We start from the raw sequence: 13,996 nt of genomic DNA, 5'->3' as shown, positions 1-13,996 counted from the left end.
CACACTATGCAGTGCCATATTTGGACCTAAAGAAAGTAGGTTTTCTTCATTTTAACTACTCAGTAGCTGAAATCTAATTTGAGTAATGCTTTCACTGGTGTATTTGAAACTTACATAATTGGAACAAAAACGCTTGTCAAATAAATGAACAAAGCACACATTAATGTCGTAACCCTCTATTTTTTCATCTTATTATATTCTCTCATTCATTTATGATTTTTAAAGAAGTTAGCAAAATGCCATTGTTCTCCTAGTTATTAGGTTGAATTACCATTTTACTAGCTTATATAAAAGATGCTTTCAGACTGTCAACAGATTTCTGGAAGGATACTTCTTTGAATGTTCTCTAAACCCCAAGTTTTTCAACTCCTGAAGAAATTAATAAAAAACTATTATAATATTATAAGATAACTCAAATACTACAGAGGTATGTGAATAGGTACAAATTATCTAATAAAAATTACTAAAGATTATTACTTTTTCAAAATGAAACTTTATGTCAAAAAGACCCCACTTGTTATTTCTCAGTCAAAAGAAATTTCATCAGTGAAAAATTTATTATATTCATATCTTTTGTATCAAGAAGAAGAAATAAAATCAGAGGGAAACAAAGAGATTTTATTTGTTTGGAAATATATTTTTTTACAAAAATTATTAGAAAAGCCTTGTAATTTCAAAATTTATAATTGCTATTAAGTTGTTTTTTTACAGACTTACCTACATGTCACAGAAATGGATGAATACATAAACTAGTAAAAATGAAGTAAACAAAATAACTGGACTTCAGCATGTCTACCAAGATGACAAGCATGATGGCGTGACAGGAGCTTCTCAGTACCATAAAACATCAAAACTGCCTCCTGTCAGTTAGTAACACTCACATACCCCACTTTCTCTGCAGTACATCTGGGCACAAAACCAGTAGGTACCCAGAAGGTAAAGATGCTCAATCTGCCTGAAGCATCAAGCTCCCCACCTAAATCCCATTTCTCTTCTGGCTCTGCTTTACATTATTTAGTTAGACCTGAGTGCTAGGGACTTCCTCACCAGACATTACCAGCTTCCACAGAACAAAGCAGTCATAAGGGCACCTTCTCTCAAAAGTTGCCCCTGAGAAGTAGGAGGAATTACCCCACAAAATGTGCTCTACCTTGTTCTCTGTCATGTAAATGCGGGATCCCTGGCAAACGTCCCAGGAGCAGATCTCACAAAAGTTACACTGAGAGTGACACAACAGAGGCATCTCTAACCTACTGAATGATAGAAAATAAGACTAGAATGAACCACATCACTTAGTTCTTTCCCACTCTCCAGACCTCCTCCGCTATTTCTTCCAATGCACTGCTAGTCTTTTTTTTCCTTACATAAAACCTCCCTTGCTTCTATTTCGTCTGTTACTTCACACTCTGTTCACGTGCACAATAAGAGATTATTCTGGCTGCTTTTCTCTCACAAGTCATGTTCTTCATATTTTAGACCATCCTCTCCTCCCTGCCCTAGGCTCTCCCAACTGGTCCAGAGCCCAAGTGCAATGACTACAACTGAGCACCAGCTACAATGGCCACAACCTCAGCAACTGAGCTGAGATTTTACTGAATGCTGATGTCACTTTCCACTTCAAAGTATGATAAAAAAAAAAATAAATGTGAACAACCACAACAAATATTTCTCTATCCTTGCCGACAGTAGCTTAAAGTGACTTTAGAACATCGTAAATATTTTTGGACTATCAGATAAAATGGCAATACCCTTGAAATGATTGGACTTAATGGCAAGTAAAATGTCTCTATAATGTGCTGTTTCCATCTACAACACTGCCTCTATTTTCATTAATTATTATTCCTCTAAAGAGAAGCTAAAAATAAGCTATACACCTCATAAAAGCAGTAAGTCCAAAAACATGATCCTTAAACACATATAAGCATTTTTATTAGAGCTTACTGATATGCTACAGTATTTCACTGATTAAATGAGCATGATTTGAAAAACTGAAGAATTATGTGGAAGTAATATTATGCAAAACCAAGTAGTGAACTGAACCATTTGTGTAGCTCTTGACTAACACCCAAAAGCTGAAAAAAGTTTCAATTCAATTAATAAGTAAATCAATTTAAAAAAATTTAATAATTTCTATTATATGACCTACATGATGCATCATTAGTTTCTTGAGAATTTTTGTTGTCTTTGAGTTTAAGCATAAACCAGGCATGGTATCAATTATCCAAGACTTCATTTATCAAGAACAAGTATTCTTCTTACAAAACTTCAACAAAGCAGTCTAGTTTGGAGTAGTCTAGAATAGTTAATTCTACACTGTATAGTATTAACTGAATGAAAATGCCAAATAATTTAACTAGTACAAAAAATATGAATCAGCTATGAGTCGAAAAATCTACCCTACTAACCTTCCTTTGTGTTTTCCATGCCACTATTTAACAAAGAGCAAATATTCATTCATAATGCAATTACTATGGAAGAATGCCCTTACATTAATTCTAATTCAATGCTATCAGCATCTGTACAAAGGAAAAAAAAAATTTAAAAAAAAAGAGAGCAGGAAATTACTTCTTCAGATATGCAGTGCACTTCTAGGAAAGTGCGATTCAAATATTTTCACCAATGGTTCACTTAAGGTTTTATTCTGAAGAAATAAAGTTGGGCATGTTTGCTGCAACAAGTCCATGACCAATTTGAAAACAATGGTAAAGTAATACATGTAACAATGCTTAGAATCACAATTCATGCAAGACCCAGAAGAATAACAGAGTACTAAGTTTGCTCTTAACATATATCCAAAGGCTAAAAATATCCCCATGAAACTAATTCCTTCCAAATGGTTTCCAAGTGGTCTCTTTCTTGACTTCCTTTGCATTGCCTGGGTGGCATAGTAACGAATTAACACAGTGCGTTGTTGGATTTTTAAACAATAGTAGAATAAAAGATGATTTTTGCTCCAAGGCAACTCACTGGTTCTAGAATGGAATATATATCCTTATTAAGTAGCTAAGAAATGAGAGAAATATAATCCTTTTTTCTTCCTAAGATTATCTTTGTCTTAAGGGGAAAAAAAAAGTATTATTTCATGTTAGTAACATGTGAAATTTCTGTAGGATCAAAAAGAGAGAAAAAAACACCTCCAAAATCTCTGCTGGACACTCTCTTTTATCCACTTCTGCCAATATCAAATCCAAGCACTTGACAACCTCCTTCTGTACTCTGCCTACCCAGTACCACACATGCTGTTATCCCATTTCATGGAGGGGCAAAGAGGCACAGAAAAACTAAAGGATTAATTGAACTCACAGAGGAAATCTGTCGCAAGGATAGTAGGGAACTGGACCCACTACAAACCCAAATCCTAAAAACTAGGCTAGATTTTTCTCTCCAGACAAGTATAAAGCAATCACCATATTCTCCTTCTCCAAAGCCGCAGCAAAGGGCTCCAGAGATATAGTGGGAATGTAAGTCCTCCAGCTATCCCTGCCTGATGTACAGTCCCAGAGAAATCAGGATGGACTCCTGGCTATGCTCATACAACGTAAAAAGTAGGACAGAGAAGCAAAGAGTCAGTTCTTGTTGGCTGTCCTGTGTGTTGCTGCCAGCAAAGTAGGGGAAATGAGCTCCTCTGTACTTAGGCAAACGGTTTCAGTATTAGGTTGAGGGCTAAAGTAACTTACTGTGTACCACAGAATCCCCAAAAGTTCATCAGTTATAAACACAGATTAATGTTACCTGCAACTGCTGTGCAGAAAAATCTAGTATCCAATACGTGGTTGCAAAACATACTGGAGAGCAGAATACAGGAAGACTTCAACAAATACTGTCCTATCTCACCTTTTAAGCCCATCTTGTAGCAAAAAAATGGAAGAATACCGCAAATCCTTCCATGCCTAAAAGTGATGCGCTTCTGTTTCTCAACACCTCACCATCTACAAGAAACAATCCTAAACAGGTCATGGGGCAGTGGAGACACCACACTCGATGCTCTCTCTGGAGGCCCTTCTTTGAACTTTTTCAATCTTCTGTGGTTCAGGGTAACTTGAAAGGTTGCAGGCAGACTCATAAGCCACATACTGCTCTGCAGAGTATCACAGACCACCTCCCCAAATCAGTACTAGAGCAGCTAAAACTATTTATTTTCATAGGTGGGACAAACTGTGCTACACAATGTGCCTCCTTTTGATGTGACTTCCTCTTCTTCATAGATAGAGTACTCCTTGTTTTGAGTAACAGAGCACAGATAATCTAAGATGTAGGAGAGATCCAAATTGTACGGATAGCAATTACTGCCCCTAAGCCTGACAAATCTGGCTGGAGATCTAGCAAAAAAATCCCGAAGCAGCTGAAGGGAAGGAAAATGCGAGGGTAGCGGAAACCTACCAGAACATGTGAAAATTTCTACAAAAGTTTGACTTGGTTTTGCTCCTGAAGATGGAAGGTTTCGAGGCAAGACTCTGTAAATCCCAACCTCATGTACTGCAACCCTTTAAAAATTATTTTAAGGCTGAGTGGTATAATATTTCTGAATCACATTTGAAAAAGTGTATGAAGTATTTTAAAAAAACCTAACAACAAAAACCAGCAATCCTTTACACAGAGAATTTAATAGCAGCCCAATTCTCTACGCTAATTCAACTTCAGTCTTCTGCTTGCATATATATGACTCAGAAGTTGGATATGATATTATAGAAAGGGAGAAACATCAGGAGTGGCCAATGGTAACAAAATTTTTAGCTCTTTCATGAGGTATGGGGTATCCTCCCCGCACTACTGAGAATCAATATTTTTACCATTCACTTGAAACTCACCAAGCAGGCATTCCTGAGAATAATCTCAGCAATGATGCTGAACTGTGGGCTGCTCAGGAAGGACAAAGAGTTGAAGGAAAAAATGTTTTGGCAAACAAAAAATCTAGAATGAGTCAAAGAGAATGCAATTCAAGAAGAGATTTACTTGCAAATTCAAGGGGACTATCACGATAAGGTCTTGTGGATTAACACACTCAGTCTTCACTAGGGAGTCCTGCACATATATAGCTTCCACAGCAACATAAATCTAGTATTTTTGTTACATATAACACTCTAAAAAGCAAATCCCAAATAGCCTGGTTACAAGACAATTAAATAGCAAAACCACGATGCATTAAGTAAAATAAAGGGTCAAGATACACTACTCCCTCCAATGCTTAGATGTGTGGGGGAAGCAGGCTGCAGTGTGGTTGCATAAAGATCAATGAAAGCAGAATTTGGCCTTAATTAGTAAAATCTCTATCATTACTATAAACTAGCAAGGAGACACATGCAAGTTACTGGAACATCTGGAATATATTCCAAGCAGTGAATAAAGATGAGATAAATGTGATGCACAGTACTGCACAGTAAGAAGGCAGCAACTGTATAGATAAAAAAAGTGAGGTAGCACTTTTCCTGTTCAGTCCCATTTTCAGTTATTCAATCTTTTCCCAAAGAGATCCTTCTGAGATGCATTTTCTTCACTCTGGTCTGAAACCCAGAAGCTTATCTCTTGCATTAACATCCATTTGACTACATTAGAGTTATCTGAGCAGGGACTAGACAGGGAATAGGGAAAAAGAGACCTTTTACGCCATGACAAAATGAGCCCAATGCTCTTTCTATTCATGGGGAACTCAAGCAACAAGAAACAGGCATTTCATTTAATGCTGTCAAAAGCAAGATTTGAATTCTGTAAGGCCAGTACTGAATTTAGGACTGAATTTGTTGGTCAGACACAAGCAAACTTGTTGGAAAAAAATACAGCCAAGCTAATCTAAAGGGACAAATCTTGAAGTCTGCAAAGAAATTAATCATCTGGACAATTTCTCTCCCTGAGCAGACACAAAAACTCCAACAATGAAGGTTTTGGAGTCACGTCAAGTAATTTATGAACCTTCCTTTCTGTAATTCATGCCTACTCCATCTTGTAGTATCTATTATGAACATGAAGATGAAAATATTCCTTTCCTCTTTGCCACACTCTTTTATAAGAAATCCATGCTTGTTGTGTGTTTCCCAGGCTTCTCTTCAAGCAATGTAAGGCCACAAGTTAACATTTATTAAATCATGAAAAACTGAGATTCTTTATCTGAATCATGTTCCTGAACCAGCAGCAATGAATGCATTCATGCAGTAAGACTATAGGATCTGCAGCGTTACAAGCAATTAAGTATCCAAAGGGATGGTTCATCAAGGCAAAAGTACTGGGAAAGGGTTTACATCCACTAGGTTCTGGTTGAATTTACACAAGAATCATACACTCACAGAATTACTCTAGTTGGAAGGGACCTTGGGATGTCCCTATTCCAACCTCCTGCTCTAAGCAGGTTCAACATCAAACTCAGACTAAGTTTGCTCAGAGTTCTCCCCAATTAGCTTTTGAAAACCTCCAGGGATGGAGATTCCACAGTGAAGAGTTCATGGTCTCGTTAACAGGACTCAAACTGAGCAAAGCAGTGACATTTGACACAACATAAGTTTACCCACTACATTTCGTAGCATAGAATAGGCTGATTAACCTCCTCCTCCTCCTAGCACATCGGTGCCCGTGACTTATTTCTTCTCTTTGCACTTCCAGGACACTACCATGCTCTTAGTGCCTTTTTAGAGGTATAGAATTCAGGATCAGAAAGATTGTCATTGAAAGATTGAGTGGGAATTAGGAAGCTACATAATTTTAAAATCCTGTGCTAAGTATCTCGTTCAAGGTTGCAGGGGATGCAATCGGAAAAGAATAAAATTGAGCCTCCTTCTTCTGCTGAAGGCTGAAGGCAAGTGAACCACTTCAGTGACTTCTGAATGAAAGACTAACCTCATTCTTTCTCCTTCTTCGCATCAGAAAGGAAAGACATGGTATGAAAACATGGCAAGAATTGAATATATTCAGAATATTCAGTCCAATACCTCATTTCATATCACGATCTGATTTCGTACAGCAACTCTTCTTGTTCACCATCCTGTTTACTTGGCAAACAATAAAATTACCTGCGTAAATCTTTCAGTGCTGCAAGTGCAGAAGTTCTTAAGCAGATTTTAGGCTATCATAGCATACAAAGAGAGAAAAAAGCTTCTTAGCACTGAAAAACAAGAGAATTTTTTTTTATTAAAGAATTTACATTCCTTTTTGCCATTTTTTGTTAACTGGCTAGAAAAGGGAATCAATTTTCATGAAAGTATCTGTAAAAAAGTTCATTTTGTTAAGACAAAAAAAAAAATCAACTGTTTAATTATAAATGAAGAATTTCCATCTAAACCTCAACGTTTTCAAACATCAAGAAATGGCACACAGAGGCACTGCAAGCCACTCACACACGCATGGAATAGAGAGGAGACTGGTTATGCAGATGGGCCATGGGCCAGTGGCTACACAAACCAATACAGAAAAAGAAGAGGAGCAAATATCCCCATGGAAGGTAACAGCAGCCATAGTATGGATATGCTTACTCAGCTTCCTGAAGAGACTAAAATTGGGTTCAGTTTTCCCAACCCTTGCAAAATAATCTGTATTATTTATATGCATATACAAATATATAGAGAGAAGAGAAGGGAGAAAGCGAACTTTAGGGTCTAAGGATGATATTTAAACAAACTGTAAAAAGTGAATTGTAATAATGTTCCACAGTCTTTAACATTTTCAAAATTTTTAAATTGGTTTCAGAGCTTCGACCAAAAGTATTTTTTAGACTCAGCTCCTCACTCTCCTCCTCATTTTAGAAAGTCTTTAAACTTCTTTGGTATTTTTTCCCACAGCAGCAGACACAGTTAGACAAACTCAAACGCATGGTCCTCATCTCCTGACCAAGACAAGGAATCGGTTGCTTGAATCATCTCACAGGTTCTGAACACACATTATATAACTTTGTATGTGCCTTTTATTCTGAAGTATAAAAAACCAAAAAAAGACCAGATGATGAGCTGGTACAAGGCAGACGAGTCTTCTGAATTGAGAGGAACTTTGCTGATTGATATACCAGTTGACAGACTGGCCCAACATGTTGACCCAAGAACATTTGCTTTATAAGCAACCCACTTGTTCTGCCACGAACAAACACAGTTTACAAATGGATGCACTGGGCTGCAAAGCCATTAGAGATTATGATAAAATTAAACACGTTTTCATGCTTTTTCTGTCAAGAAAGTCATCATCATGAAAGGTTTAAGTATTTTCATTCCCTCCTTTTTGCACTAACTTTGCTAAGATCCATTTCTTGAACACATCCAAGTCAGCCATAAGAAAGAAAAAAAAAAAAAAAAGATAAGTATATCAGGTCAACTTACTTTCAAACAAGTTCACAAAAGTTTATGGAACTGGCTAGCTATGGCAATGATATAAATCATATAAAAAAATATATACTGGATCTACCAAAGATAAAACCCAGAGGCTCTACAGCAGGTTAGATTGTGCATCATCTGTGCTTTAACCCCATGTCAACTTTCCATTGAAATCCATTCCCGAGTATGACATAGTGTTACAAAGCATCATGTTATTCATCCACTTTTTCCTGGATTCTCAAATTCTGACCAACCCTAGAGCATTTTCCAGAAAACTGTTAACCCTTAATCTATGCCTTTGTATAGAAGTCGTTCCAAAGAACTGCAATGGTGTAGCTGTGCATATCTTCACAAGACAGACCAGTATCTCACTTCCCCAAATTACCTTTTTGGGTTCTTCTGGTAGTGGTAGATGTTACCTTTGCTAAATCAAAATAGTCAAATTTTCATTAAACCATTCCAAGAATTTGTTATTAGAAAACAAAACTAAAATTACATACATTACAATGATTTACACAGAATGGAGGATCTATGGGGATGACACAGACCGAAGAGAACTAAGACTTATCGGAAGAATTCCTTCAGCAAATACGTATCACAATAATGGGATTAGAAAGAATTGGCCAGCACGAGCCCATAAGCTTGGCTAATGTTTTGATGACAAAAAGCTGAGCTCCAGTCCTCTGTTGAGCATGTTTGTGTTCCTGCGAGCCTGCCTGCAGCTGGGAACACCGGGAGGGAGGAGAGGAGGGGGAAGGATAGCTGTCCCACACTTGACCGGCTCTTTTTCTTCTCAACTCTGTTCACTTTCTACTCCTAAACAACTGTCAACAGTATCCCAGTAATTTCCTACTTGATCTTTCCCCACTTTGCAAACTTAACAGGCAGTTCGTGTCATCCTCGATTAGCAAATGCATTCTGTCCCTTTCCCATCTCCCAGCATCCCGATTTCCAGGGCAAAAAGTAAAGTCTGGGTCACTCACCCCTAACATCTGATGCAAATAATAATACTGCAGCCCTTGATAATAGAGCAGGAAGGTTTTCCAGAAGAGCCATACATTGAGGGAGAGCCAGAAAAACTAAAATGAAATAGAAACAAGAGACTGTAAGTGAAAGAAAGTTACACGTGCAAATTTTTCAGCGTTCATTTCATTCGCAAAACTCATATGCCTGCAGTTTCATAAACACATGTACATGGGAAGGGAAAACAAACTTCAAGCATTTAGCGTAAAACATTTTAAAATATTAAAAGGAATAGCCCCCGTGCGAGAAATTTTCACTTTCACTGAGCTGGCGACCCCCCCCGCGTACAAAGCCCTACTCCGATCTTTAGTTAGGTACCGCAGCTAAAGGCTCCAAGACCAAAAACTACCAACAAAGAGACAAAGACAAAGGCAGGAAGAACTTGACCTCCGAGAAGACGCATCTTCTCCCCCCCAAAACTTCACCGAAGAGCCTCTAAACAAAGGGCAAACACACGTCCAGCGTCTGCCCGGCCCCACCGCCACCACGGACTCCCGCATCGTCCCCGCGGCCGCGGCCACCCGCGTGTACCTCTGCCAGCCGCCCACCGGGACGCGCACGGAGCACATCCCCGACACCCCCCCAACCTACATCCCCCACCCCCCAACGCCCGGGCACCTCAGCCCGGCACCTCCTGCACCCTTTGCCGCTGCCGACCCCCGGCCGCCCACCCGGCAGCACCCCCCCCTCTCCTGGAGCCTTTCCCGCAGGTCAGCCCCGCCGAGGGGACACCCCCCCCCCCCTTGCCCCGGGGAAGGGGGCAGCCCCCCTACCAGAAAGAGATGTTTGCTCCCCTCATTAGCCAGCCAGCTCCTCCAAGACAGAGCCATGGTGCGGGCCGCCTTGCGGGGCAGCAGCACCCGTGGGAAGGGGGGGGGGGGGGGTGCGGGTGGGAAGGTGGGTGGGTGGTGGGGGGGCGACGGGCAGGCGATCGAGCCCTCCTTTTCAGCCGGGCTGAGCCGGTCCTCCCCTTCTCCCCACCCCTCACCCCCCGCCTTGTCTTCCGGCCGCCGGGCTCCGGCCCCGCCGCGCCGCGCTCCGGCCCCGCCGCGGACCACCGGGCGCTGCCCCCTTTTGTCTGCCGACCGCGGGGGGCTCCCCCGGGAACCGCGGCGGAGCCGGGCGGAGGCGGTGGAAATGGGGGCCCCAAGGGGCTTTGGGCCGCCAGCGCCTCTGCCCCGGAGCGACGTGGCCGGCTTTCTCGCATCTCCCCCCCCCCCCCCACCACCACCTCGAAAAGCGCATTTCCCCGCGGGGAAAAACCCGTCCGTGGGGTTCCCCCCCGACACACACACCCCTACTCCCCGCCGGCTGAAATGTGATACGAAAAGGCAGGAGGGAGTGGGGGAGCAGCGGCGCATGCAACTGTACTGCAACATGGGGGGGGAAACAAAGAGGCTGTCCACGGAACTGCTGTGGGGCTGTACGTGAGGTCTGCGAAAGCTGGGAAGGGCCGGAGTGGGCTGGAAGGGGCTTGATCCTGCTCCATCAGGGGTCCCGGAGGGGCAGGGGAAGAGGCAGGGTCCTGTGCCCGGCACAAAGCAGCCGGGTGTGTGTGTAATCCTACTGCAGCTGCGAGAAAGGGTGCTGTGGGCACCTCCACATCCACCGTGTCCCGAGTTCCAATTGCTATGCTTTGCAACCAGTCTGCTTTTTGTGGTGGTCTTTGTGTTTGGTTTGCATTTGGGATTTTGGTTTTTTGGGTTTTTTTTTTTGGAGTGGGAGTTGCACCGGATACTGATTTTTATATTAAGAAAAAGCTTTTAAAAAAACCCCTTCTTGCTAGCAGCTTTTAAATACAACACCCTCGTGAGTCACCAGGGGAGCTTCCACTCCAGACCAGGCATCATGGTGCACAGGGCTGCTCCTTGATACAGCGGCAGCAATGACAGCTGGCAGCAGAGCAAGGCGGTTTCTTCCAGGAGATGCCAAGTCCCAGGAGCAGTGCCGAGAAGTCTCATCCAGTCCAGCTTGAGCTGGCTGTCCTTCTCTTACAACTCGGAAAGTTGCCGGGTTTTGTGTTCCTCACGAGCCACATACCAAAGGTCCACAGAAAATTGGGAGGAAGCTAAATACCTGCTTTCTCCAGTTCCATATAAAGATGGAGGGAGCGTCTAGATGCATATGTGGCCCTAAGCATAAAGAGTAGGAGTAGAGCATGGCTCCTGTGAAACTCAGTTGGGGCTACTTTGTCTGTGGCAGGAGCCCTGTCTCAGAAAGTGGCAGTATGAGGTGCCAGGTAAAGTTTTGGAACAGCAGGACAGAGAATTACAGCTATTTTATATCATCAAGTGACACTAAAAGGAGAACTAGTGAAAGGGAAAATACATAGTTTGAATTTAAGGCTCACCAGAGCCAGTTTGATGCCAAAGCAGCTCTAAGCAGAAGAAATAGTATAGTTTATTTGTCTTGTTTGCTGTTTCCATTCACTTCCTCATTTCTGTTGGAATGTAAGAGAAACGGAAGCTGCTCACGGAGAACCAGATGATGAAACTTCTCTAGACAACCATGTCAAAGCTGGAATGACAGAAAAGACTTCGAGGATATGTCATGCCTAATAACGTGGGGCCTCGGCCAAAGCTGACGCTGCAGCAAGCACAAACAGAACCCAAATAATTTGCCCGTGCCATATCCTATACCTCAAAATACTCTTAGAAATGTCTCTGAAAAATTAGCTTATGCAGGATTTCACTGCCTACTTACATGAAGCTGATGACTCATGAGCCAGTGACTGCACTTCACTGCCCACATACCAAGTGCTCTAATGCATGTGGAGTACATGACTCATGCTCCAGTTGACATTGGATCCTACATCATATCTAGGTACAGAGCAAGGAGTGTGTTTTTGTAGAAAACATCCCCTTTTTCTTTCTCCCTGGAAGCAACCAGGGGTTTTGAATCAGTATGCCAAGAAGAGGCTGGCAGAGACCAGACGCACTTAATACGACTGCGTTCTTCCTCCATAGAAAAGGCTGAGTTTGCACATGGCTAAATCATGCCTTCCCAGGGATCTCTGGAAGTTTCCTGTCTTCTTCCTCTGTTTTAAACCATCCCAGATGTATTATGAGCATGTGTTTTAAACTTCTTGGTAAGAGCACTCAGAAATTACCATAGATGCTAGTTATAACCTGAATAATTAGAAAAGTTATAACATGACTCTCAAACATCACTTGAGCACCAGCTCACCTCTTCTCTGCTTCCTGAACATCCATTCTTCAGTTGTGACAGTCTTTGTGCTTTGTCCTACCAGCCGACAGACCACTGTCATGGCAGGCTTAAATCTAGATTTAGGCAGACAGGCCCTCAAATTCTGCCTGCATCCCTAAGGTGGTTGATCCAGTATGCCTTCTCAGAGTATTTTCCCTCAACACTGAGCTCATGGGAGGAGAAGGAAATGTTGGCACTGATTTCATTACGGAGAACGGGAAAAGTGCAGTTTCTGCATAATAGCTGAGTGATTAGAGCACTTGCCCAACAGTGGGAGAGCTGGATCTTTCTCAAAGAACTGAAGCCTGGCATTCACATCCCAGGAAAGTTTCCTAACCGCTGCCCTTCACTGGGGTTAAGGAAGGAAACAATCTCCAAGTAAGCCACTGTGCAGCCAGGAATGCAAGAGAGAGAGGTCAAAGAAAATCCGAAAAGCATGCTGGCCAAGTGGTAACAGCACACATCTAAGGAAGGGAGAGGATCATCTAGGAAAAGGAGATTTGGGATGCTGGTTCATTTTTTGTTTCCATTGGAAATAAAAATGCGGAACAAATTTCAAAATTCAAAATATTCAGGAGAAAACTGCAATCACAGGAGAAACCAGAAACAAAAAGGCTTGCCCCACAAATGAACTTTTTATATTTCTTAGAAACTTTCTCATTAAACTTAAACTACATGCTGTTTGCCTTCATCATTTTTACTGTAACTCTAGTGTGTAGTCACAACATAAGGGTAAAATAGCAATCAAAATGTATGTCACTCTTAAGATCTGTGCCATGTGAGTAATATCCTGTGCGATGGCATATGGCTTTTATGGCATTACATGTTGTGTCATTTCTTTCCTTTTTTGAAACTGGATCTTTACATTTGCTGCATACCACAAGATCAACTTGCTTTCTTGCACACTCCCTGATGGACTCAGAGGCCTCCCTAGGGTGAAATGCTTCTCCAGATTTGGGTGACAGCCAAGTTTATTAATTTCAATGAAGCTGCAGTGATTCATGCTAATGCATTATTTACTGCTTCTGTAGTGTCTAGAAGTATTGGGCATGGCCCAGGCCCACGCTTTACCTTACCAGAAAAATAAAATTTATGCCCAAAGACTTCAAATGAAAAGTCAGACAATGACAGATGGAGATCTGATCCTCGGTTCCTGTAGACACAGCAAAACAGGCAGCAAGGCGCGAGTGCACCGCTAGCATTAGCAGGCTGTGTTTTGCTTCTGTTGAAACTCTCTCCTAAATCAAGCCATTCAGCCACTGCTCAGCTCCATGCTACAAGTTCAAAAATATGACAGGAGGTCCTACAGTATTTTGTCCTCAAATAACCTCCTACACATTCCTGATTTAAACAACAAAGATAGCATGACAACTCCAACACACGGCAACATCGTTCATCACGAAAGAATGCAAGCACATAGCACATGGGGGAAATGTGTATAATAAATACAGCTGGAGTGCATTCCGTGACAATTTGAGAGA

The 13,996-nt window shown here is 41.7% G+C and overlaps 1 protein-coding gene across 5 annotated transcripts in view; it reads right to left on the bottom strand.

Annotated features, from left to right (window-relative positions):
* The window catches only part of NOX4 (NADPH oxidase 4), a 120,730-nt gene extending 110,570 nt beyond the window's left edge, over positions 1-10,160 (bottom strand). For 2 of the 5 annotated variants that reach the window (XM_075050117.1, XM_075050118.1), the window contains exons 1-2: positions 10,082-10,154; positions 9,269-9,364 (exon numbers count right to left, since the gene is read on the bottom strand). In XM_075050117.1, the coding sequence (XP_074906218.1) occupies positions 9,269-9,364; positions 10,082-10,138 (153 nt within the window). In that variant the 5' untranslated portion in view covers positions 10,139-10,154. Of the gene's footprint in view, positions 1-9,268; positions 9,810-10,081 lie in introns of those variants that run through there. The other 3 variants (XM_075050119.1, XM_075050121.1, XM_075050120.1) reach the window with 3 other exon arrangements.
* Positions 10,161-13,996: the final 3,836 nt, after the last annotated feature.

The sequence above is a fragment of the Buteo buteo genome, chromosome 18 (genome assembly GCF_964188355.1).
Source record: "Buteo buteo chromosome 18, bButBut1.hap1.1, whole genome shotgun sequence".
In the NCBI taxonomy this organism is placed as follows: Eukaryota; Metazoa; Chordata; class Aves; order Accipitriformes; family Accipitridae; genus Buteo; species Buteo buteo.
This window is presented reverse-complemented; position numbering and strand designations above follow the sequence as displayed.